Consider the following 26526-nt stretch of genomic DNA (forward strand, 5'->3'; position numbering starts at 1 on the left):
GGCATCAACAAGGCATTTTCGCCCACAGAACTGCCGCTCACTGGATATTTTCTCTTTTTCGGACCATTCTCTGTAAACCCTAGAGATGGTTGTGCGTGAAAATCCCAGTAGATCAGCAGTTTCTGAAATACTCAGACCAGCCTGTCTGGCACCAACAACCATGCCACATTCAAAGTCACTTAAATCACCTTTCTTCCCCATTCTGATGCTCGGTTTGAACTGCTGCAGATCGTCTTGACCATGTCTACATGCCTAAATGCATTGAGTTGCTGCCATGTGATTGGCTGATTAGAAATTTGCGTTAACGAGCAGTTGGACAGGTGTGCCTAATAAAGTGGCCGGTGAGTGTATATATATATATAATATAGTATACTATATACAATAATATGTAGTACTATACGATATATACTATAGTACTATATATACTATATAATATCATACTATATAATACTATAATACTATATAGTACTTCTACCACTGCACCATAGAGAGCATCCTGAGGGAGTGGCTGCAGCTTCTAGACCTCCTGAAGTCCACAATCAGCTCCTTTGTCTTCTGCACATTAAGGACAAGATTGTTGGTAGTACACCATGATGTGAAGTGCTCAATCTCGTCATTGTTGGTGATACGGCCAATGACTGTGGTGTCATCTGCAAACTTAACTATAACATTTGAAGGGTGAGTTAGCAGGCAGTCGTGGGTAAAGAGGGAGAAAAGGAGGGGGCTCAGAACACAGCCTTGAGGGGCACCTGTGCTGAGGGTCAGGGTGGAGGAGGAGTCTTCACCTAACCTAACAGACTGAGGTCTGTTGATCAGGAAGTCCAGGATCCAGTTACAGAGGGAGGGGTTGAGGCCAAGGGAGAGGAGTTTGGTGGTTAGTTTGGCGGGGATGATAGTGTTGAATGCAGAGCTATAATCTATAAACAGCATCCGGATGTATGTGTTGTTAAGTTCAAGGTGGGTCAGAGCAAAGTGCAGGGCAGTGGCAATGGCATCCTCAGTAGACCTTTTGGGATGGTAGGCGAACTGATGTGGGTCGAATGTGGGGGGGGGGGGTAATGTTTTTGATGTCAGCCAGAACCAGTCTTTCAAAGCACTTCATGGCAATGGGGTGAGTGCTATGGGTCGGTAGTCATTCAGACATGTGGATGTTGGTTTCTTGGAGACAGGAATGATAGAGCTGGTCTTAAAGCATCCCGGGACTTTAGATTGGGACAGTGAGAGGTTAAATACAGGTGTGAAAACCTCAGCCAGCTGGTCGGCACATTCCCGGTAGACCCAACCCGGTATGCCGTCTGGTCCGGCAGCCTTCCGTGTGTTCACTCTGCGCAGTGATTCTCTGACCCCTGCGACTGATAGAGTGAGCACCAGGTTTTCTGGGTGGCTGGGGATTTTTGTGGCTGGGTCAGTGTTGTTCTTGTCGAAGCGGGCATAGAAATGATTTAGCTTGTCTGGCAGGGAGGCATCATGGACAGTGGGACCGCTATTGGAGCTTTTGTAGTCTGTGATAGACTGAATGCCTTGCCACATTCGCCGGGGATCGGAGTTATTGTGAAAGTGGTCCTCTATTCATAGGGAATATTAATGTTTGGCTGTTCTGATGCCCTTTTTGAGGTTGGATCTGGCTGCGCTGTAGGCCTCACAGTTACCTGACTTGAACGCTGCATCCCAGACTTTCAGCAGCTGCCGGACCTTACTGGTCATCCAGGGTTTCTGGTTTGGAAAGGTGCGGACTGATTTTTTTGTTGTGACGTTCTCAGTGCAAAAGTTAATGTAGGCTAGTATGGCAGATGTCTGTTCATTAATGTCTATAGGTGAGCCATGGGTAGCTGAATGTGCAAAAATACTCCAGTCTGTGTTTTCAAAACAGTCCTGGAGTTCAGAGACTGCTCCTTCTGGCCGGACAGTGATTGTCTTTACTGCTGGCTTGACCCGTTTTATTAGGGGTTTGTAGGCTGGGACCAGGAACAGGCAGAGGTGGTCAGAATGCCCCAGATGAGGGCAGGGAGTAGCTTTGTATGAGTCCTTGATGTTTGTATAGAGATGGTCCAGGGTGTTTTGTCCCCTAGTGGGGCAGGAGACATGCTGATGGAATTTGGGAAATACAGCCCTGAGGTTAGCCTGATTAAAGTCACCACCTATGATAAAGGCATTGTCCGGGTGTTTGGTCTGTTGTCTGCTGATGGCACATTGTAGCTGCTTAAGTGCTACCTTAGCACTAGCATGTGGGGGGATGTATACAGCGGCGATGGTAATGGCCGTTAGCTCCCTGGGCAGATAAAAAGGCATGCATATATAGTACTATAGTTACTAGTACTACAGTTACTTGTTATATAGTACTATAATAATAGTAACAGTAACTATAGTAACAGTATTAGTAGTACTTGTAGTAATAGCCGCAGCCGTCTCATTGTGGAGGTTTTTGAAGACGAGACCAGACACGTTCTCCTTCACAACAGTGTCAGTAGGGCACACTAACACACAGTTCAATTTCCCTCCCCCAAGTCCAGGTTATCTCTTATTTGCATGTGGAAACGAAGTTGAAATTTCTCAAGTTAAATTACAAGTATAATTATTTAATTACATACCGGAACTACAAGGTGCAGAAAGGTGATGTTGTACTTAACCCGTTACAGAAGCGTTATAAAATGTGGATTTTCCATGCGAGGGTCATCAGGGCAGCCTAAACAAATGTTGCATGTGCGCAGTAGCTCGTTTCTCAAAGTCAGAGTTCCCGTATTTAACCAAAACCTTTCAGCTACTAACTTTAAAGTTTCAATTGCAAATAGGAGGTTTAGATAAACTGGACAATGATGCAGGTACATAAATTACTACAACAATCAATAGTGATGATGAAAAATACTATGCAAATAAGACCCAGGCTGAAATAAAAACTGGAATGTTCCTTTAATAAATAAATTAATAAATGAGCTGCACTTGGATGTCTGGATTGATTCGTTCAGGTCAGCCGTGACGTGGCACAACATTCCTGATCTGCGTCCGGCACAACATGGATACTGGGACATGCGTATAAAAAACTCTTTAAAAGTTTTGTGCCGCAGTGTAGAAGAGTGTGGCGTGTGTCGTTATCCACAGCAGTTTCTAGGTTGGACTCATTGTGACCCCAAAAAAAAAGAAGAAGAAGAAGAAGAAGAAGAAGAAGAAAAATGCTGGAAAAAAGAGCAGGGGGCACTAATCCTACAGCACTCCTCTAGACGGTGTGTGTTTACTTTCTCAGGGCCGCGGGATTAAACTCGGCCTAATAAAGAGAGCGAGGGGCAGGAAGAAGGGAGGCGTGAGGAGACGGGAGACGGTGGTGCAAGAACAGCGCTGGTCTTGCTATAAATCTCTTAATGTGGTACATCAGGTAGATTTAAGGGCTGCTGACGAGGAAACTGAACTTTTGGTCCCCAAACTACTTCAAGTTAATGGTAAATACCTGCAGTCATGTGGTCAGTGGAACTGATGAATAAAGCTCTGTTATCTGCTCGTTCATATATTTTACTGCCTTACAATATAATTCTATCAAGGTCACTTTCATTACTTACTTAACAAAGGACTGCAATGCAAACGAACAGAGGGGATAAAGAAAGAATGATTATGAAGTCCATCTTTAACATACAGTACCTTGTGTGATTACAGGAGAGGATGGGCACATTTTACCTATTACTCAAACTGATGTTGCTCTTGCATTCTGCACACATAATAATCATAATCAGATAATAATATATAATAATATATATAATAATATATATATATATATAATATATATAATATATAATGTGTGTGTGTGTGTTATAATCTATATTATATACTATACTGTATATATTATTACATATAGTAGTATATATAATATTTTTCCAGCTTTAAATTCCTTGGAGTCCACATCAGCAAGGAACTTTCCTGGACATCAAACACCCAGGCCCTTGTGAAAAAGGCTCAACAGCGCCTGCATTTCCTGAGGAGGCTGAGGAGCGCCCGTCTATCCCCAAAATTCTCACCAACTTCTACCACTGCACCATAGAGAGCATCCTGACCAGCTGCATCTCTGTGTGGTACGGCAGCTGCACCTCAGTAGACCAGAAAGCTCTGCAGCGGATCGTCAAGACGGCCCAGCATATCACCGGTACTCAGCTCCCAGCCATACAAGACATTTATCACAAACGCTGCCTTCGAAGGGGTCTGAGCATCAGCAGAGATCCGACCCACCCCAACCACGGACTGTTCTCCCCCCTGCGCTGTGGGAGGCACTACAGGAGCCTCAGAGCCCGCACTACCAGGCTCAAAAACAGCTTCTTTCCACAAGTTGTTGCCCACCTGAACCTGGCTACCCGCTGAATGTCTGTAGATATTTTTAAATATTTTGTACTCTTGCTCGTTTTTAACTTATTTTTAGCTTTTGGTCTTCATGTGTGTATATCTTATACTGTGTTTGTTGTGTTTGTCTGTGTCTGTCTTGCACTGTTTGGTGAAGCCACAGTCCTCATTTCATTTTTAACATATGCCTGCACATTGTTTTTAATGACAATAAACTGAATTGAATTGTATTGAATTGAATTGAATCATCCATCCATTATCTGAACCACTTATCCTGCTCTCAGGGTCGCTGGAGCCTATCCCAGCAGTCATTGGGTGGCAGGCGGGGAGACACCCTGGACAGGCTGCCAGGCCATCACAGGGCCCGCCCGCCCGCCCACCCACCCACCCACCCCCCCCCCACACACACAGACACACACACACTCACTCACACTTAGGGAGAATTTAGTATGACCGATTCATCTGACCTACATGTCTTTGGACTGTGGGAGGAAAGCGGAGCACCCGGAGGAAACCCACGCAAACACGGGGAGAACATGCAAACTCCAAACAGAGGACGACCCTGGACAACCCCCAAGGTTGGACTACCCCGGGGCTCGAACCCAGGACCTTCTTGCTGTGAGGTGACCGCACTAAACACTGTGCCCCTGTGCTGCCATTATATATATCATATATATGATATATACAATATAACATAATTTTTTATATTATATTTAATATATGATATGATATAATAGATAATAGATAATCAGATAATAATCAAAAAATCATTACTTATATTCCTGTACTCCTTTGCCAGCTTGTGTGTGTGTGTGTGTGTATATATATCCCTAGATGCCTTATGTACCCTCAAGATTCATTGCTTCTCTTTTCCATACGTTCTTGCAGTACACTTTTAGATAGCTTTCCTAATTGAAAATGTTTACTTATGTCCTTTGTGTTTTAAATCCAAATATTCTGTTTAGTCGAATCTCTCGATTCTGCAAACATACTTGTTTGCACAGACTCGGCTAACAATAAAACCTGACCTCACGTAACACCTTATCGAATGTACTGAATGCTTTCCTTTGGGACTTACCAAGATGGTCCTGGTGGGTTTGTGGTGGCCTTTACTCATTCGCCTTGATTTGGTCTGCTCCACCTCGTGCCGGTGGACCCAACCTCTCAACTCATGGGCCAACCTGTCAGTCAGTGTAATGGCAAACACGCATCAAAATATGTTATGGCGGTACAGTATTACAGTCTCGAGGGGCAAAAGGACAGTTTGTGGGTTTTAGCACTAGAACGACCAAGGCGGTCATTTTGACTGTTTTGGATTTTTAAAGTTTAATAAGTCTGTGGAAAAAAAAGATACAGATCTGCCGCTCACTGAATGGTCCTAAAATTGTTTATATTTGCATTAAAACGAGTTTTAGATCAATTGCAGAAAAAAGTTATGATAAGATCTACGTAAAACGACCACGAGCGGTCAATACGACCGTCTCGTAATCTGTGCGTCTTCATGTGTGTCATGTCACTATGTATGACGTGTGTTGGTCGCGTCATTTCCTTCGTGAAGTTCGTTGCTCTGTCCTAGAAACACACTAGCATCCTGCACTGCAGAGAAATAGTCTACACTTGATTTTCGATCATGTGTGGTTACAGACGCCATTACAGACGCATCATGAGTACCACCGAGGTGTTGCAGTATTTACAGGTGTTGGACAGTGGCCATTTTAAATTGTTTAAAAATAGTATTAAAGTTGTTAACTTGTTAATTTTGGTGTCAGTTAGTTTCATAACAGACATACTAACATATATAATGCTTTAATATCTCCTTTGGGTGTTTGTCTTGACAGAATATAGAGTTTAAAAACGGGCGGCCATTTTGACCGCCCATGGTGGTTTTACGTAGGAGTGAAATCCCAGTCGTTCTAGTGTTAAGAGATATCAGAGTCGAGGGCACAGATGACATTTTTATCTGAGGTACTGACTCCATGCACTTGGTCCTGTTGATAGGTGGCTGGCAGGGAGCAGGGGGCCTGAGGAACTCAGGGTCCTTCACCACCATCAAGGCCTTATCTTCTGAGCTAAAACATGGAAGAAAGGAAGGAAGGGAAGGAGGGGGTAGTGAGGGAGAGAGTGAGAAAGGGATCAGATTATTTCTATACTCTACGATCCATGTAACAAATGTGAACAACAACCTGTCAAGAAACACTTCCATATGGAAGGAATATGCAGTGAATACAATCCGCAAGACAAGATGGTTGCCTGCACTTGGAGAAGGGGTGAGACACCTGTGGTGGGTTGGGTAAAGGGAACTGCCAAAACTAACAAAACGGAAACAGCACATCTCCAAAGTGGAGACAATAAAGCCTCTTGAATTCTATCACTGTACAAATTGTACAGTGATAGAATTATCTGAAATTCTGCCAGTTCTGCACGTGTTAACGCATCCGTCACGATGTATACCAGGGCTGCAGACTACCACATGCCTCCTCCCATACATGTGGAGTCGCCAGCCGCTTCTTTTCACCTGACAGTGAGGAGTGTCGCCAGGGGGACGTAGCACGTGGGCGGATCACGCTATTCCGCCCAGTTCCCCCTCCCCCCCAAACAGGCGTCCCGACCGACCAGAGGAGGCGCTATTGCAGTGACCAGGACACATACCCACATCCGGGTTCCCACCTGCAGGTAATTGTGTTTGTAGGGATGCTCGACCAAGCCGGAGTTAACACAGGGATTCAGAGTGGCGACCCCTGTGTTGGTAGGCAACGGAATAGACCGCCACACACCCCAGATGCCCGCTGGCCCCATCCCATTTTGATATAGTTTGACATCTGTTGGCAGAAACTAAAATAAAGACATTATATAAATGATCAGAGTGAGAGGTGCACCTCCACACCCCCAGTTTTGGAGAGACACCCTCTTGTCACACGTTGCTCTCCATCCCCCAAATTTGCAATTTTTGAACAAGACTAGGTCAAAACCTAGTATATGGCTAGACCATATATGGTCAATATTCAAAATTTTGGCCAATTTGTTACAGGGGTAGTCAGTGGCTGAGTCTATATTGTGAATTCCTGGATATTATTGTTCATCTGCAATTTTCTGTAGTGGTCCCAGTAATTGTTGTTTAAGTATACTGAAGTAGCATATCACATGACATGGTTAAGCGACGTTCAAGTAAAAAAAAAAAAGTTACAAAAGTTAACAACAAAAAATGGTTAAAAAAAGTTTCTTGCAATTGCAAGAATAAAACTTTCTACTCATATCTTGGGATGTTTGATTTGAAAGAGGAATAAATTTAATTACAACTATTCTAATTATCTGTTAACTCCCCCTCCTCCTGTTTCTATCTGCAGAAGTCTTTTGATTTTTTTCTAAGACTCACTTTGTATTAACAGGTGAATACGCACAGAATGGACTGCAGCCACCGTAAATTGCACATCAGTTGCAACCACTATCTGCCCCGCAGTGTTGCCAGAGTTAAATAACCCAATCAGAGCCCTTAACCCACCCAAAAATAGCCCCCCCCATTTTTTTTACTGCCGTTTAGTAGAAGGTTCCGCTGTCTGTCTGGTGTACGTATGTAATAATAATTGTGTTTATCAGAGCCATTTTTACCCCAATCAAATAAAAAGTATCCCAATCTGGTAACACTGCTGCCCCGTCTCAAGGTCTGATTCACAAAAGATATTGCACTAATGATATTACAGTGCAAACACACCCATACAGTTTTGCAGCTGAGTAATATTTACGTTGGACTGCAATTATCCATGTGGCAAAGTATAAATGGTGGCTCTGCGCCAAGAACACGGTCGGCAGGTTCAACGTCATCCTTCATGTGATCAAGTACAGCAAGAACTGTTTGACCTGGCAACCTGTATGATTTCGGTAGCAGTTAAATCAAAAATGGATTTTCTTCCGCTTGCGAGCATGCCTGGCATGACGATGCCTTCGCCTGGCTACAACCACTGCTGCCATGACCACTGCAAAGTCTGGTCGTGACACCCCTGATAAATGCACTTCCGTTACCACCAGCTCTCCGAAGACGCTGATAATGTTCAGTCCAACTGCGTGTGGCTGTTAGCGCTGCTGCGGTGCAGTTAGGGGTGCACTTCACCCTTTGCGAGTGCTTTGAGAATGACACGGTTTTTGGCTTATTTGTGCCAGTTTAGCTGCCACAAAAGCTGTGCAATCCTTTTGTGAGTTTACCAGTGGGTGTTTTATCAGAGTGTCTTTTATCTGGGGTGCTTTAACTGTGCGCGCTCCCTCGTGCCTCTCAGTGCTCGGCTGGCCAATCATGCAACTTTAGCAACTGTAGACTGCCCACAGTCTGCGTGGGCCCCATTAGAAAAGGGCTGCAACCCCCTTAATTCCTCGCCTGAGCGATCCCAGGTCTGAGCTGGCATGCTAACTATGCCCGCCGATCCGGTTTCCCTGTGATCCTGAAATGTTTTCTTGCGAGGCAGAACATGTCAGAACACGGGGGGGGCCCGATGTAACACCACCGGAGGGGTCCATGTTAACCATGCCACACACACTGTTCTGCTCAGGAAGGAGTCCCTGAGACTTGGCTGCATATGTCCTCCATATCACAGTCTAGCCTACTGAGTTCGGTCCTGTCTGTCAGCCCCGTGTGTAGAGGCTAATGCGTTCCACCCTGGATGGTGGCGGGAAACTCGATACCGCAGATGACTGCTTTGCATTAAAATACAAACCACCCAATGCAACGATCTGACACAATCCAGGCAGGCGGTGACACAGAGACACGAGATACACCGAGCACTGTGAAAAACAACCTGGTTTTCAGGGCAAGAGGGCGCTGTCAGGGTACCAGTAAAGAATGTTATTCAAGCAATTATTCAAAAAAAAGTGAGGACAGTTGACTGTGTTGCATTTCCAAAAAGAATAAGTTAAGAGGAAAAAACGCATACAACTCTCCAATGCTATTCATCGTTACTGGCCATATCCAGCTTTATGTCAAACTACAAAAAACCCGCCCCATTCCCGTCTCCTGTTTCATAAAAAGTCCACTTCGCTGTGAGTTAAGACACTAGCCTGGAGGCAGTTCGAGTAAGACTAGGCTTTAGGACAGAGTCAATCATCGGCTGGCGCCCGTGTTTACACATGCCAGTAATGAGCTGTCCAATTTGAGTCCCGGCTGAGGCACAGGTGCATCCTGGGCCGGCCATGGCTGACACGGTGGATAAATACTGCTGTGGGCCGCTGGGGGAAAGCTGCTGGTGGCTGAGCTCATTACCTGTCAGCTGTCTGAGGGGGGCTGCTACCGAGGGGCTCGGGGCCCACCCCGGCCTCTGTCTCTGGGGAGAAGCCCAGCAGGTGACGGCCGCTGTGCTGCGCGGAGCCGGTCGACAGCGTGGAGCTGAGGCCACTCTGGAAGAGACTGGACGGACGGAGGAGAAGGGGCAGGGATGACAACGGGAAAAGACAGTGAGATAAGGAAGGAGAGTTAAAAGGGATTGGGAGAGGTGGGTGGGGAGGAGGGGGGCGGGGAGAGAAAGCCAGTTAGGGGGACTTGGAATGAAGAAACCTTAATTGAAAAGAAAAACTCAGTAATGGAGTGAAACAACCGCAGAATTCCATGCGGCCCACATCCTGTGAGCGGGAGGCTTTTAAGTCTTTAAGCCATCAGTAAAATCTGAACTTTGATCTGGCCTGTGTGACTGGCACACATTAGCAGGCACGCAAGTGCGTGCACACACACACACACACACACACACACACACACACACACACACACACACACACACACACACACACACACACACACACTTTCAACAGCACTGCCGCAATAGGTAGCATTCTCATTTCAAAAGGATTCCGGCTTAAAAAAAACTGGCACATTGTACATTCTGGCATCTATCTCCAACACACACACACACACACACACACAGGGGCTCTTATATACTCGGTGTCCAGCTCAACAGACTCACCTCATGGGTCCCACGTTGAGCACGAGGAACACCAGAACCACCATGACGCACACAGCTTTACGCTTGGGGGCTGAAGACTTGAGGGCTGTGTTCTGTGGCGGGTATAAGGGGCCCATTAACAGACAAACTAGCTGAAGAGCACGGGTCATGTGTGGTGGTGCCGCAGTGTCTCTTTGGCCTTTTTAGTATCTTTTTCTTTTGGAATGAGCAAGTGTATCTTTCATTTAACCCCGCGTAACTTCTCAGAGGGTCTCAGCAGAAACTAACTGGCATTACTAATCAACGTGTGTTGTGCTGAAGTACTGTTGATGTGCATTAGAGTGGTCTCTTTTTTATTTGTTTTTTAATTTTCTCCCCGTTTTTCACCCCAATTGCATCCGGCCAATTACCCCACTCCTCCGAGCTGTCCGGTTGCCGCTCCACCCCTTCTACCCCCTCTGCCGATCCAGGGAGGGCTGCAGACTACCACATGCCCCCTCCGATACATGTGGAGTCGCCAGCCGCTTCTTTTCACCTGACAGTGAGGAGTTTCACCAGGGGGACACAGCGTGTGGGAGGATCATGCTATTCCTCCCAGTTCCCCCCCCGGACAGGTGCCCCGACCGACCAGAGGAGGCGCTAGTGCAGCGACCAGGACATATACTCACATCCGGCTTACAAACAGGCTGCTCTTCCACTTTAACATGTTCTGTCCTGTGTCACCTGCAAACCTGCACAGCTAATTAAAAACGTCTTAGTGCCAAGACATCCTGATTGGAACAAAAGTGCAATGTGTGTATGAGGACAGTTGTTTTGGACGTCCCACCTCAAACAGAAGTCCCTCAAGCTGTTTCTTCAGGTTTCCATTCTCATGCTTCAGCGCCTCATTCTCAGACAGTGTCACCTTCAGACGAGCCTCCAGCGCCAGCAGGTAATCCTTCTTCTTCTTCCGAGACAGGGACGCAGACTCGCGGTTCTTAATCAACCGCTGCTGCCTCTGGGACACCATTGACTGTGGGGACAGAAAGATTGGAATGATGTTATTATTACCTTTTTTTTTTTGGATTTCCCCCCCACTTTTTGTCCTCAGTTGTACTTGGCCAATTACCCTATTTTTCGAGCTGTCCCAGTCGCTGCTCCACCACCTCTGCAGGTCAGGGGAGGGCTGCAGACTACCACATGCCTCCTCCGATACATTTGGAATCACCAGCCACTTCTTTTCACCTGACAGTGCTTTACCAGGGGAACATAGAGCGTGGTAGGATCATGCTAGTTCAGTTCCCCTTCCCCCCTGAACAGGCGCCCTGACTGACCAGAGGCGGCACTAGAGCAGCGACCAGGACACACACCCACATCCGGCTTCCCTCTCGCAGACACGGCACACTGTGTCTGTAGGGACGCCGACCAAGCCGGAGGTAACGCGGTGATTCCAACCGCGGTAGGCAACGGAATAGACCGCTACACCACCTGGATGCTCCGGCATGATATTATTGAGTGAGTGAATGAGAAACGGCCCTGTGATGGACTGGTGGCCTGTCCAGGGTGTCTCCGAGCCTGCCGCCCAATGACTGCAGGGATAGGCTCCAGCATCCCCGCGACCCTGAGCAGGATAAGAGGTTCGGATAATGGGTGGATGGATGGATGGATGAGAAACTATTTAGAGCCTTGTGTGCAAATTCAAATCATCCAACCACTTTTACTGCCTATCACAATGAGATGTCTGCCTGACACCTATCCAAACAGTATGGCTGAAGGGGGAAAGACTTAGCACTAATCGGGAGCATGCTACGATGTGTAACACATTAACTGTCTGAAGCACCTGTTAGGCTGTGGCTCACAGGCTCACATAACCGGTATGACATCATGCCGTCTCCATCCCCCTGGGCTTTGGGAGTTAAAAGGGGCCTTTGATTCACATTGCTGCCGAACAGGGATGGAACATTCATCTGACACGTCCTCACAAACATGCATGGATGTACAAATCCGGACTCGCATGGCGTGCACATATACAGGATGCCTATAGAAGACAACATCCTGCTCATGCCGATGTAGTATACGCCAGGTGCTGCCCGACTCCACGGTATTACGCAACACTCTCTCTCTCACTCTGCTTCACCTGTGCACACTGACACACTCTCTCATTGTAAAACACACACACAAACACACCCTCTCTCTTTCTCTTTCAGACACACACATGCAGATAAATACACGGCAGGTATCTGGCACGCAACACCGTTGGACTACACTCAGGAATGCAGCCTCTTAAAACAAAGTCTGAGAAGCATAGGGGGAGTTTGGGGTGGGAGGCAGGCTGTGTGTGGGGGAGGGTGGAATGACTGGTAAAAAGATGCGTGAGAGTAAGAAAGATAATGAAAGACGGGGCTGTCGTGGTAAGGCAGCAGGGAACATTAAAGCCGGGCTCGCTCGACTTTAGTGCTCGTAGGAGAGCTCGCTTGGCTGCCGTCGCACCCACCCGTTATGGTCAGACAACAATAAACAGACCCGTTTGAGATGCGTCACAAAATAAACAGTCCCTTTGGAACATAATGAATCTTAATGTCACCCCATAGAGTCCCACTCCCCATGCATGCTTAAACTTCCGCTGGCAATATTCATAAGGACTTCCCCAACAAGGTGGGGGATGCAGCACCAGGGTTCAGGGGGTCACACTCACCAAGGTGAAACGATGGATGTGACGGTCCTGCCCCTGGATGTGATGGAAGAGGTGTTTATGAAACATGTCATTCAGTGAAGAATGGGTTCACTTAATGGAAGTATAAACACCAGGACACGTATTAAATCTACAGGTCTATGAGTAGAGTATGGGAAAAAAAGTTTAACCATAGTCATCCTTAATTACTGTCGTCTGAGGTTCATCCACGCCAACTGATCCGTGAATAAACAGAGGATTCTCATCCTTTTCCTATTTAGAATGCTTGGATTTGTTTATGGAAAATGTTTAGACAATCAAAGTCTGTCCAAAGCTCTGACAAGGGCACCTCAGGGATAGATTTACAGCAAAAAGAATCAAAGGCCGACAACTTGGCTTGTGTCCAACAGGGATGAGCTTCGGGATTCCTGCCCTCCAAGGTCAGCAAGGTGGGGATTGAAATCAAAGGGAGCTTTTGCATCTGCAAAATCAAAACAGCGCAAGTCTTGACCCCATGCAATGACTGGGACCTGCAGCTGTGAAGACCCAAAGATCCTCATTGTGTCTGCCCAGTCTCTGGCCTCTCCGCCCTCCCACGCCCCTTTCCCAAAACACAAACACCCTCCCCAGGCGGTGTGAATGCAGTAAGCCTGTAAGACCTCGGGTCTAATAACTCTGCTAGTGATTAAGTTATTTGGATCCCTGTATTTGTATTCCGTCTCCTGAGAAACCTCTCTCTGTCTCCCAGCCCAAATCTGGGAGCTGTGCCACCGACCCAGGCCTGGGAACTCTATGAGACGGTGGTTACCAGGGAGCAAGAGGACTGGGGAGGGGTTGGGAGGAGGAGGGCTGGGGGCAAGGGTGCGTGACATTGCCACAGTGATGAGGCTGTAGAAAAGAATGCGGGGTGCGGTCAAAGATGGCGGAGTGGCTATTACTGTCAAGTAAAGGAATAGTTTGGATTTACTGACATAAGGTGGTATGAGTTACTCACAAGTTATTGATGCATGAGATTTTGAGATACTTAATTGATCCCCGTAGGGAAATTAAGCTCTGCGTGTAACCATCCTAGCTGTGTAGCTAAGAGCAGTGGGCCGCCGTCGTGCAGCACCCGGGGGACCAACTCCAGTTCGTCTTGCCATGCCTCGGTCAGCGGCACAGACAAGTATTAACCCTAACATGCATGTCTTTTTGATGGTGGGGGAAACAGGAGCACTCGGAGAAAACCCATCGTAGACAAGGGGAGAACAGGCAAACTCCATACAGAAACGACCTGGGATGACCCCCCAAGGTTGGACAACCCCAGGGTTCGAACCCAGGATCTCCTTGCTGTAAGGCGACAGCGCTAACCACTGAATCACCATGCTACCATGGACATTACCTTAGTCGGAGACTCCCACGGTCAGGGATCTGGCTGCTAGTCCCGGTAAGTGGGCGCAAAAATAAATAGCAGCAAACGGGGTGAGCTAAAACAAACATTTTAAACAATAATAAAAGCTGCAGATCCCCTGCGTTAACCATCTATAAAACGATACATCTCTCGTGTATTTTCAATGCTTGATCCTCCTCTCAGACCGCTCCATACCATGGAACTACCGTTTGTTGTTTAAGAACGCCAGTGCAGTGCACACTGGAGCCTGCTTGCAATGCATACCACACCGCTTCTCAGTTGTTTCAAAGAGGTCGCGCTACAGTCAGAAACCTGAGAAATGTGAACAGGCTCCAGTGCGTAGAAATATACTGCTCAAAAAAATAAAGGGAACACCTAAAAACACAATATAGACCTCGATGAACGAAATATTTCAGCTGAAAATCTTTATTTATTAGACAGAGGAATGTGTTTAGAGCAAAATAACCTAAGAATGATCAATGGAAATCAAAATCATTAGCCCATTAAGGTCTGGATTCAGAATCATACTCAAAATCAAAGTGGAAAATGAGAACATAGGCTGATCCAACTTCTGTGGAAATTCTTCAAGACGATTCAAAATGAGGCTCGGTACTGTGTGTGGCCTCCACGTGCCTGTATGCACTCCCTACAACGTCTGGGCATGCTCCTGATGAGACGACGGATGGTCTCCTGAGGGATCTCCTCCCAGACCTGGATCAGGGCATCGGTCAACTCCTGGACAGTCTGTGGTGCGACATCGCGTTGGCGGATGGTACGAGACATGATGTCCCAGAGGTGCTCGATTGGATTCAGGTCTGGGGAACGTGCAGGCCGGTCCATAGCATCAATGCCCTCGACATACAGGAACTGCTGACACACTCTGGCCACATGAGGACGAGCATTGTCACGCATGAGCAGGAACCCAGGGCCCACTGCACCAGCATATGGTCTGACAATGGGTCTGAGGATCTCATCCCGGTACCTAATGGCAGTCATGGTACCTCTGGCTAGCACGTAGAGGTCTGTGCGGCCCTCCAAGGATATGCCTCCCCAGACCATCACTGACCCACCGCCAAACCGGTCATGCTGGAGGATGTTGCAGGCAGCAGAACGTTCTCCACAGCGTCTCCAGACTCTCTCACGTCTGTCACATGTGTTCAGTGTGAACCTGCTCTCATCTGTGAAGAGCACAGGGCGCCAATGGCGAATCTGCCAACCAAGATGTTCTCTGGCAAAGGTCAATCGGGCTGCACGGTGTTGGGCTGTGAGCACAGGCCCCAATTGTGGACGGCGGGCCCTCATACCATCCTCATGCATTCTGTTTCTCACTGTTTGAGCAGAAACCTGCACATTAGTGGCCTGTTGAAGGTCGTTTTGTAGGGCTCCGGCAGTGCTCCTCCTGTTCCTCCTTGCACAAAGGACCAGATAGCGGTCCTGCTGCGGGGTTGTTGTCCTCCTGCGGCCCCCTCCACGTCTCCTGGTGTACTGGCCTGTCTCCTGGTACCTCCTCCATGCTCTGGACACTGTGCTGGGAGACACATCAAATCTTCTTGCCACAGCACGCATTGATGTGCCATCCTGGATGAGCTGCACTACCTGAGCAACTTCTGTAGGTTGCAGATACCGCCTCATGCCACCTCTAGTGGTGAGGGCACTAGCAAAATGAAAAACTAACCAAAGATCGGCCAGAAAAGATGAGGACAGGCAAATGGTCTGTGGCCACCACCTGCAAATCCATTCCTTCTATAGGGGTTGTCTTGCAAATTGTGTAATTTCCACCTGGTGGAAATTAGACAATTTACCAACAGGTGAAATTGATTCACAAATCAGTGTTGCTTCCTACCTGGACAGGTTGATATCTCAAAAGTGTGATTGACTTGGAGCTACATTGCATTGCTTATGTGTTCCCTTTATTTTTTTGAGCAGTGTACATGGGCATTATTCAACAACCAAAAGGAGTTTGGAGATGTAGCGTAGTCTAACAGGAGATTCAAGTGTCAGAAATATGCAAATGTTGTACTGGTTTCTGGATAGTTTTATTATTTTGGGTGTGGGTGTGTGTTTATTTATGGCTTAAAATGTCTTTATGGGGGGTGTCCAGGTAGCGTGGCGGTCCATTTCATTGCCTACCAACATGGGGATTGCCATTTCGAACCCGTGTTACCTCAGGCTTGGTCGGTGTTCCCTACAGACACAATTGGCCGTGTCTGCAGGTGGGAAGCCGGATGTGGGTGTGTCCTGGTCACTGCACTAGTGCCTCCTCTGGTCAGTTGGGGCGCCTGTTCGGGGGGGAGAGGGAACTGGGGGGAATAGCGTGATCCTCCCATGCACTACGTCCCCCTGGTGAAACTCCTCACTGTCAGGTGAAAAGAAGCAGCTGGTGAATCCACATGTATCGGAGGAGGCATGTGGTAGTCTGCAGCCCTCCCCGGATCAGCAGAGGGGTTGGAGCAACAACCGTGAAGGTTTGCAAGAGTGGTGTAACTGCCGGATACAATTGGGGAGAAAAAGGTAGCAAAAAAAAAAAATCTTTATATGCATGCTCAATAAACCAGGCAAGGAACTCACAGAAAGTTAAATCAAGTGCAATCACAGCATTTAAGATGGCGACAGATGTACCCCCCCCCCCCCGCTTCAGGGATGGTTGTTCCCTCTTCACGTAGACGGCCTCTTTGACTCCCCGTCCAAACCAGCGTTCCTCCCTATCAAGGATGTGCACATCCTCATCCTTGAAAGAATGGCCACTGGCCTGTACACATCTACATCTCCACCCATCTCCAGGCTGGTGGCCACTGGCCTGTACACATCTACATCTACACCCATCTCCAGGCCAGTGGCCCAGGCTCTGACCTTTCATCAATTTAAAGTTTACTTTGTTATCTGTGGACCAAGTTAGGGCCATGTCCTAGCAACCTTCAAACGTGCCAAGTAGTCAGTTACAAAGTCAAATGTATAACAAAGACAGTGAGGTTACAAACTAGATCCCCGTCTTCCTCACTGAAATTCCTGCAAATGGATGCATTTCATCTGATAACAGTGTTACACAACTTCAACAAATCACAATGTCCATCTCAATTCTTTTTTTCTAAGTTAATTTTATTTATTTTTTGTGATGGTATTTTGTGTTTATTGTTATGGCAACACCAATATTTGACTAAACTTCTCTGGCACTGAGGGAAAAAAGGATGAGATGAATGAAGTTTGTATTCAGGATTAACTGAGCTCTTCTAAGTGCATCACTTCCTTAGACACAGCGTAAAGGCTGTTGAGTGAAGCCTATCAAAGCCATCAGTGCTGTTACCTGATCTGAAGGGGTAAGAGGAGAGGGTGATGATCTGATGTAAACAGGTGTAATGAGATTCAGAGTTAAACCCCATGAACTTGTAATCTGAATTCGTTTCTGTACGTCTGATGTTGAATTCTGTTATATCACTGCCTCACAGAGATGTCTGGTGATTATTATGGAGCGTTAAACAAATGTATTTATTAAAAAAAAGTTGTTATTAGCTGTCCCTGTTAGCTTCTGTTCAATTTGTGCCTGCTTGCTGAGACTTGAAGCCAGATCCTTGACCGCGGGAGTCTCTACCGGTGTGGGAAGATGGCTGTTCGAATTCATATTTGCGGCGGCCTCACCCAATACCGTCCATGCAGCGTCTTTGTCCATGTCTGCATCTAAGTGTTGTCTTTGTTTGATGGCTGGGAGAGTAGGGCAGGCTAAGCTAACTGCTAGCCCAAGCAGACCGGCAGTTCCGATAACACAGAGGGTGGTCTGGCGGCGGCCTCGCCTGGCATTGACTGTGGTGTTTTTGATGTCATCGTGAGGAGCGAGGGGAGGTGTGTCGAGGGTGTCTGGCTGGGAGAGCTGGCGCTGGATCGGCTGGGAGAGCTTGGTCTGCTTCGTCTGGTGGGCCTGGGGACCACGACCCCGCCTGGAGCTGCACCGAGGAGGAAACACCGGGGTGGTCTGACAGGATGCGGAAGTGGGGCGGGCTAAGCTAACTGCTAGCCCATGCAGACTGGCGGTTCAGACAGTCATTCTGGCTGGCGTTCGTTCCCTTGGACAGTGATTTTATTGTTTAGTTTTGATATATTTGTTAGTTTGGATATGTGTGGTCTTGTAGTTTTTGTCTTTGTGTTGTACTGTTGTGGGCTGGGGGAAACGGCATTTCGTTTCATTTCATGTACACAAGTGCATGAAGTGAAATGACAAATAAATTGTTCCTGATTCCTGATTAATCAATGAAATGGCCGAATGATAACTGCCCAACCAAGCTAGTGATTAGCGGAGACACCAGGGTACAGCGGTTTTTCATCTGATTTGTGAGGGAATGAATGTCGCTCCCTCACAAAACACACTTAAAAAACCACGCCGATAGATAAACACTGGAAACACTAAACACTAAACAATAAACACTAAAAAGGAAACACAAGCCTGGACAAGCTGAAAGGGACTGCACACTCGACTACTGCCCTTGCTTTTATCAAGGCTGCTCTTTCCAGCTAGGGGTTGAAGGGTTAATTCGGGAGGAAGTGTTGGGATGGGTTCAACTTACCAAGGCAGGATGAAAACTTTTTTCAAGTTTACAAGAGGAAATAAACACCAGTAACCGGCACGTGTGGTCCACAGGTGAAAAGGCCGATTGAAACTAGCCCCTTAGCTAACTCGGGTACATTTACATTTGTTTCGAAATAAATGTTTAAAAAAATGGGTTCAAGTGTTGAATAATGGAAGTTCCTGACGTGGAGAGAGGGGCACTATAAAGCCCACCGCCACTCCGACTGATATCAGCAACTACCAATTTAATGAGCATTACACCTGGGAAGCCTGGTCAATCTCGGACCAGCAGTTCTTTTTGTTTTGGTAGTGACGAGGGCTGGGTAAAACTGGATTTAGGATCTTTATGTAATGAGACACCAACAGTCGTGCAGTAACTAGAATTTCAATTGCAAATCTTTTTGAGTATGAAAGTGAGCTGACAAAAAAAAAGAATTACTGTTGAGGATCAGGATCATTTATTTGTCATTCATGTACTTGAATACCTGAACTGGAACGACATGTCGTTTTCCCCAGCCCATATCAGTGCAATACCAAAGACTAAGACATATCCAAAACCTACAAGAACACATACAGTGCATCTGGAAAGTATTCACACCCCTTCACTTTCCCCACATTTTGTTATGTTACAGCCTTATTCCAAAACGGATTAAATTCCTTTTTTTCTCATCAATCTACACACAATACCCCATAATGACAAAGGGAAAAAGGTTTTGTAGAAATTTTTGCAAATTTATTAAAAATAAAAAACTGAAATTTTTGCAAATGTATTAAAAATAAAAAACTGAAATATTGCATGCACATAAGTATTCACACCCTTTGCTATGCCACTCAAAATTGAGCTCAGGTTCATCCTGTTTCCACTGATCATCCTTGAGATGTTTCTACATCTTGATTGGAGTCCACCTGTAGTAAATTCAATTGAGTGGACATGATTTGGAAAGGCACACACCTGTCTATATAAGGTCCCACTGTTGACAGTTTATGTCAGAGCAGAAACCAAGCCATGAAGTCAAAGGAATTGTCTGTGGACCTCCAAGACAGGATTGTATCGAGGCACAGATCTGGGGAAGGGTACAAAAAAATTTCTACAGCTTTGAAGGTCCCGAAGAGCATAGTGGTCTCCATCATTCGTAAATGAAAGAAGTTTGGATCCACCAGGACTCTTCCTAGAGCTGGCCGCCCAGCCAAACTGAGCAATCGGGGGAGAAGGGCCTTGGTCAGGGAGGTGATCAAGAACCCGATGGTCACTCTGACAGAGCTCCAGCGTTCCTCTGTGGAGATGGGAGAACCTTCCAGAAGGACAACCATCTCTGCAGCATTGCACCAATCAGGCCTTTATGGCAGAGTGGCCAGGCGGAAGCCTCTGCTCAGTAAAAGGCACATGACAGCCCATTTGGAGTTTGCCAGAAAGCACCTAAAGGACTCTCAGACCATGAGAAACAAGATTCTCTGGTCTGATGAAACCAAGATTGAACTCTTTGGCCTGAATGCCAAACGTCACGTCTGGAGGAAACCAGGCACCTCTCATCACCTTGTTAATACCATCCCTACAGTGAAGCATGGTGGTGGCAGCATCATGCTGTGGGGATGTTTTTCAGCGGCAGGAACTGGGAGACTAGTCAGGATCAAGGGAAAGATGAATGGAGCAAAGTACAGAGAGATCCTTGACGTAAACCTGCTCCAGAGAGCTCAGGACCTCAGACTGGGGCCAAAGTTTACCTTTCAACATAACATCAACCCTAAGCACACAGCCAAGACAACGAAGGAGTAGCTTCAGGACAAGTCTGTGAATGTCCTTGAGTGGCCCAGCCAGAGCCCAGACTTGAACCCCATTGAACACCTCTGGAAAGACCTGAAAATAGCTGTGCAGCGACACTCCCCATCTAACATTAGAGAGCTCGAGAGGATCTGCAGAGAAGAATGGGAGAAATACCCCAAATATAGGTGTGCCAAGCTTGTAGCTTCGTACCCAAGAAGACTTGAGGCTGTAATCGCTGCCAAGGGTGCCTCAACCAAGTACTGAGTAAAGGGTGTGAATACTTATGTACATGCAATATTTCAGTTTTTTATTTTTAATAAATTTGCAAAAATTTCTGCAAAACCTTTTTCACTTTGTCATTATGGGGTATTGTGTTTAGAGGAAAGAGCTGCTTCTGTTACAAACAGAGAGAGCGCGTGAGAGAGAGCGTGCTCAAAATGTGAGTTCGTGCCGCCATCTTCCCACACCGGAAGCAGAAAAAGTGGACAAGTTTAATGTTAGGGTGCTGCATGTTAGGGTTAATAGTCCTGTCTGTGCCCCTGACCAAGCCATGGCAAAAAGAACCAGAGTTGGTCCCAGGGCGCTGCACGGCAGCTACCCACTGCTCCTAGCTACATGGCTGTCCACTACTTCCAGTGTGTGTATAGGATGGGTTAAATGCAGAGGATGAATTTCCCCACAGGGATTAATAAAGTATATCTTATAAAATTTAACTGCATTTATATTATTCTTGCTATGGACACTATTCTCTGGTTTTGGGGGGACAGCAATGGAGCTAAATGAGTGAAAAAGAAACACTGTCTACCACAGCGCTCCCTTAACAATGTGCAACCGAGAGCAGTGTGTATGGAAGTTTATATTTCTATTAAATACATCATCAGCTGCTTTCACCTATGAGCACAAGTTTAAACAGAAGGGGTATTTATTGTGAGATCAGCTGGTATACAGTTTAGTTGGAATGAAAACCTGCACAACACTGGAAAGTGTCTGGCCGAACCATCTCTCATCTTTCCAGGACCTTGAGGTGGGTAGGGAAGATTGCTGCTGACCCCTCCCACCCTGGACACCACCTTTTTGAGACTCGGCCCTCTTGCAAGAGGCTGAGGTCCATCAGAAACAAAACCTCGCGCCACAAGAACAGTGCCTTCCCTGTTGCAGTCGGACTCATCAGCAGGCGCCCTGCCCCCCCCAGCCCCCCACACTAACCCATGTAAATATTGCAATCTGTATAGAAAATTGCACTTTCACTTTGGTTTGTGCTGTTTATATTTTTTTTAGATCTGTTATTTTATATATGTATATAAAACAGCGCTCTCTCTCTCTCCCTATTGTGATGACCCCTCTGCTCCACTAGGGGCGCCTGTGATTTTGTGTTCTTCTTTGTCTTGCAGGATCTTGGTTGGGGCGGAGACTCGTCATAATCTTGGTCAGGGGCGGAGGCTCGTCCCTTTTGTTCATGAGTGCAGACTACCACGTTTATTTCGTTGCTCTTTATCGTTTTGTAAACAAATGTGTTTGGGCAAAATTGATAACTCGTCTGGTCTCCCATCTTTTTTGCAGCCTACGAGCCGGGTTGTGACATATGGGGGCTCTTCCTTTGTTGAGCCCGTCTTGGCGTGATGTCAGGTCAGCTGTAGCGTAGTAAGCTGGGCGCCTCGTTTTGGAGAATGAGTTGCGCAGTCTGTTGTTGGGAGACATTGACGAGTGTGGTAAGTGGTTGTTGGTTATTTTGAGTTAATGTAAGCAGCTATACTAGGTAAGGAGCCATTGATTTGTTCTGAGGAATGTGCGTTTGTGTCGACACGCTGGTTATGCTGGAGTTTTTGTGGCGTTGGATCCTGTCGGTCCTGGGCACGCCGAAGTAAAATTGCCATTGTTCTGTACCTGGTTAGGCTTAAGAGTGGTTTCCCTTTGGAATTCGTTTGGGGGGTTGTTAGTGTGGTGAGAATGTGGTTGGTGCAGTTGTCTCGGGGGAACGTCCAAAACTGCAGGTGGGTCGCCATTTTATGGTTGCTTCACCGGGCTTTTGGGTTTAAGTGCATAAGTACCCACCACAAGTAGCACCTGAAGACTAGGGGGAGCTTAGTTAGACTCTGGATAGGCAGTTAGAGGGATGGTGCTGCAGTGATATTTTTGGGCTGTGCGTTGGGGCTGTGTGAGCTCAGTGTGCTGATTCGTAACCAGTTTTTGTTGCATCAGCAGTTTTGCCGTGGTTTGGGCAGGTAAATTGTGTTTAAGTCATGGCTAGTGTGGAGGATTTTTTGAGAGCTCCATTGGAGCAGTTTTTTTGGAGCACTGTTCGCAGGAGCAGTTGTTGGAAATCGCCAAGCATTTTAAATTGGAAGTCGGCAGTAAGAGAAGGAAGGTGAACGTTAAAGCTATTATTAAAGCTAACTTGACTGAACTGGGAGTCATTACACCCAAGTTGTATGCTGTTGGTCCTGGGCTGGAAACTTTCACTGCGCCTGGCCCTGGTGAGGCTGGTTTAACTTTCGAGCAGAGGAAAGAGCTGCTTCTGTTACAAACAGAGAGAGCACGTGAGAGAGAGAGCATGCTCAAATTGCGAGGGAAAAACTGGTTGTCGAGAAGTTGACGAGGGAGGCAGAGATTAAAAGACTTGAGGTGGAGGAGCAGAGGTTAAGTTCGACTGCATCCGTTACTGGTGCGGGCAACGCCTCTTTTCCTGTTCCTGGTAGATCTAACAGTACCTCTGGTTCTTTTGATGTTGCCAGTAATCTGCGGATGGTTCCTCGGTTTTGCGAACGGGACCCAGACGCTTTTTTCTCCCTTTTTGAGCGTGTAGCCGAGAGTAGAGAGTGGTCAGACTCTGACCGCACACTACTTTTGCAGTGCGTCCTAACGGGTAAAGCGCAGGAGGCTTATTCTGCTCTCACTGTGGCTGAGAGTAAAGTTTATGCAACGGTCAAGGCTGCAGTGTTGAGGGCTTACGAGTTGGTGCCTGAGGCATACCGCCAGAGGTTTCAGACATGGGAGAAGTCCGGGAAGCAGACGCATGTTGAGTTCGCCAGGGAGCTGGTTACCCATTTTAGTTGATGGTGTACAGCTTTGAAAGTTGATACTCATGATGCTTTGTGTGATTTGGTCGTTCTGGAGCAGTTCAAAAATTCTGTTCCAAGGCTCATTGCCATATATATCAATGAGCATAAGATGCAGACTGCTGCGGAGGCAGCTAAGCTGGCAGACGAGTATGAGCTGACGCACAGGGGTGATTGTGAGCATCATGCTTGTGATGATGGCAGCAGGTTTCTTGTAGCGGGTAAGTGGGAGGAAAGCACTAGTCCTCGCCTAAGTGGGCCAGAACAGGCTACACGGGGCCATATGTATGTTGACGCAACCAAAATGTGCAATTATTGCAAGGGCAGGGGCCATTGGAAAGCTGACTGTCCTAGACTTGGGAATAGTGGAGCGCCAGGGAAGTCGGCTGCATATGCCGTTTCGGTGCAACATACCAGTCCTGTAATTTCTCCTTGTCACCAGGTGAGAGCTGAGGAAAGTTGTAAGTTGGAGGAGTCAGAATGACCTGGCTAGTACCGTGTGTGGGCCGATGGTCCATCACCCCCGAGTAACGTCTTTACCATCTGTTATAGGGAAGCCAGATGAAAGTGCTCAGTGTTTCCCTGATGTGTTTACAGCATGTGTGGTGACATGGGCTATGCGCTGTGCGGAGGTGGAGCCTGAGCCTGTACCTGAGCAAGATGTAGCAGAGAAGAGTGGGGCATTCTCTGTGGTTATTCCTGATTCTCTTTTGTCTGTTTCTTGTAGTGACCTGGTGGGGGAGCAGAGAGCTGATCCCATTCTAAGTCAGCTGTTTGATGGAGTTCTCGGCGTTGATGATGGGAGGAGTGCTGCAGGTGGTTACTTGCTGCAGGAAAACCTGTTAGTGAGGAAATGGGTGCCACATGGGGAAAACTTTGTTGGTGATCCGATTTTTCAGATTGTTGTTCCTTCCAAGTTTCATGATGAAGTGCTGAAAACATCTCATGATCAGTCAGGACATCTGGAGGTCCGTAAGACCTATGACTATATTCTGCGGTATTTTTTCTGGACTCGTGTGAAGAGGGATGTATCCAGGTATATTAGAACATGTCGTACATGTCAGTTGACAGGGAAGCCAAACCAGAGCATAAAGCCAGCTTTATGCTGAGTCCTATTCCATCAGTCGGGCAGCCATTTGAGCACCTGCTAATTGACTGTGTGGGTCCTGTAGCACATATTTTCTTACAGTGATGTGTCAGAGCACAAGGTATCCGGCTGCATATCTGCTGCGTTCCATTACTGCTGATACACCAAGCTGTATGCACTTGGTAGAGCATGATATTGATGTAGGCGAGGCGCAGCCAATCCGCCAGCGTTTTTACCGGGGCAGAGGAAAAACGAAAAGTGATGGAAGCAGTGATAAAATATATGCTTGAGAATGGTATAGCAGAACCCTCATCGTCTAGCTGGGCGTTACCTTGTTTGCTGGTTGATAAGTCTGATAAAAGCCCTAAATTTTGTGCAGACTCTCGTAGGGTAAGTGGGGTCACTAAACCAGACGCATATCCACATTATTGTCCTTCCTTGGGCCACTTTTGGTAGGTACTGACCACTGCACACCAGGAACACCCCAGAAGATCTGCCATTTTGGAGATACTATGACTCAGTCGTCTAGCCATCACAATTTGACCCTTGTCAAAATTGCTCAGTTCCTTAAGCTTGCCCATTTTTTTTCACATCAACTTCAAGAACTGAGTGTTCACTTGCTGCCTAAAGGGCATCCGGGTGGCATGGCAGTCTATTCCATTGCCTACCAACATGGGGATCGTCGGTTTGAATCCCGTGTTATCTCCGGCTTGGTCGGGCGTTCCTAAAGACACAATCGGCTGTGTCTGCAGGTGGGAAGCCAGATGTGGGTATGTGTCCTGGTCGCTGCAATAGCGCCTCCTCTGGTCGGTCCGGGTGCTTGTTCAGGGGGGGGAGAGGGAACTGGGGGGGAATAGCGTGATCCTCCCATGTGCTACGCCCGCCTGGAAAAACTCCTCACTGTCAGGTGAAAAGAAGCAGCTGGCGACTCCACATGTATCAGAGGAGGCATGTGGTAGTCTGCAGCCCTTCTCGGATTGGCAGAGGGGGTGGAGCAGCAACCAGGACGGCTCGGAAGAGTGGGGTAATTGGCCAGGTACAATTGGGGAGAAAAAGGGGGAACCCCCCCAAACAAAAACTTGCTGCTTAATATATTCCACCTCTTGACAGGTGCCACTGTAATGAGATAACCAATGTTATTCACTTACCTGTCAGTGGTTTTAACGTCTTGGCTAGCACACACGCACATATATCTATATATATAATGGGCAGACCCTTTAGTCGACTGGTTAATGTAGTCGTATATATAGATATAGATATGTGTGTGTGTGTGTGTGTGTGTGTGTGTGTGTATAAGTATATGTGTATATCTATATCACATACATATTTTATTGCATTTTTCTTGCATTCTTAACTGTACCAACAATTCCAAGCTAAATAACTAGAGCATGTAATGCACATGGCAATGAAATAATTTCTGATGTTGAACAAGATAATGAAAGTATTGGAAACAGATTACAATTTACCAAGCAACTATTAACGTGGTACAAATAACCAAAGTCAGGAGAACTTTGATCACTGTCTGGAACGCTTTCCATTCAATCCATCTTTACCACATCAACACCAATCTCCGCACAGACTAAAGCCTATAATCAATCACGCCACACTCTCCTGGGGTCCCCTCTTAGCCGTGGTGACTGTGTGTGTGTTGGGCAGGTTTGCTGGGGCCTGGGCCGATTTACAATCCAGAACACATCCCCCTACATCTGTGAATGTGCAGGGAGGCGTTAAGTCAGAGTGACCCAGTCCCTGATGGCTGTTTACAGCTGTCGGTAATCCCCGGCGCTGCAC

At 47.0% G+C, this 26526-nt stretch overlaps 1 protein-coding gene across 3 annotated transcripts in view; it reads right to left on the reverse strand.

Moving 5' to 3' along the window:
* The window catches only part of atf6 (activating transcription factor 6), a 90656-nt gene that overhangs the window by 28730 nt on the left and 35400 nt on the right, over positions 1 to 26526 (reverse strand). For all 3 annotated transcript variants that reach the window (XM_056277244.1, XM_056277243.1, XM_056277242.1), the window contains 5 exons: positions 11062 to 11247; positions 10257 to 10348; positions 9563 to 9706; positions 6291 to 6386; positions 5396 to 5498 (listed from right to left, as the gene is read on the reverse strand). In XM_056277244.1, coding sequence (XP_056133219.1) covers positions 5396 to 5498; positions 6291 to 6386; positions 9563 to 9706; positions 10257 to 10348; positions 11062 to 11247 — 621 coding nt within the window. The remainder of the gene's footprint in view (positions 1 to 5395; positions 5499 to 6290; positions 6387 to 9562; positions 9707 to 10256; positions 10349 to 11061; positions 11248 to 26526) is intronic.

Source organism: Lampris incognitus, chromosome 3 (genome assembly GCF_029633865.1).
Source record: "Lampris incognitus isolate fLamInc1 chromosome 3, fLamInc1.hap2, whole genome shotgun sequence".
In the NCBI taxonomy this organism is placed as follows: Eukaryota; Metazoa; Chordata; class Actinopteri; order Lampriformes; family Lampridae; genus Lampris; species Lampris incognitus.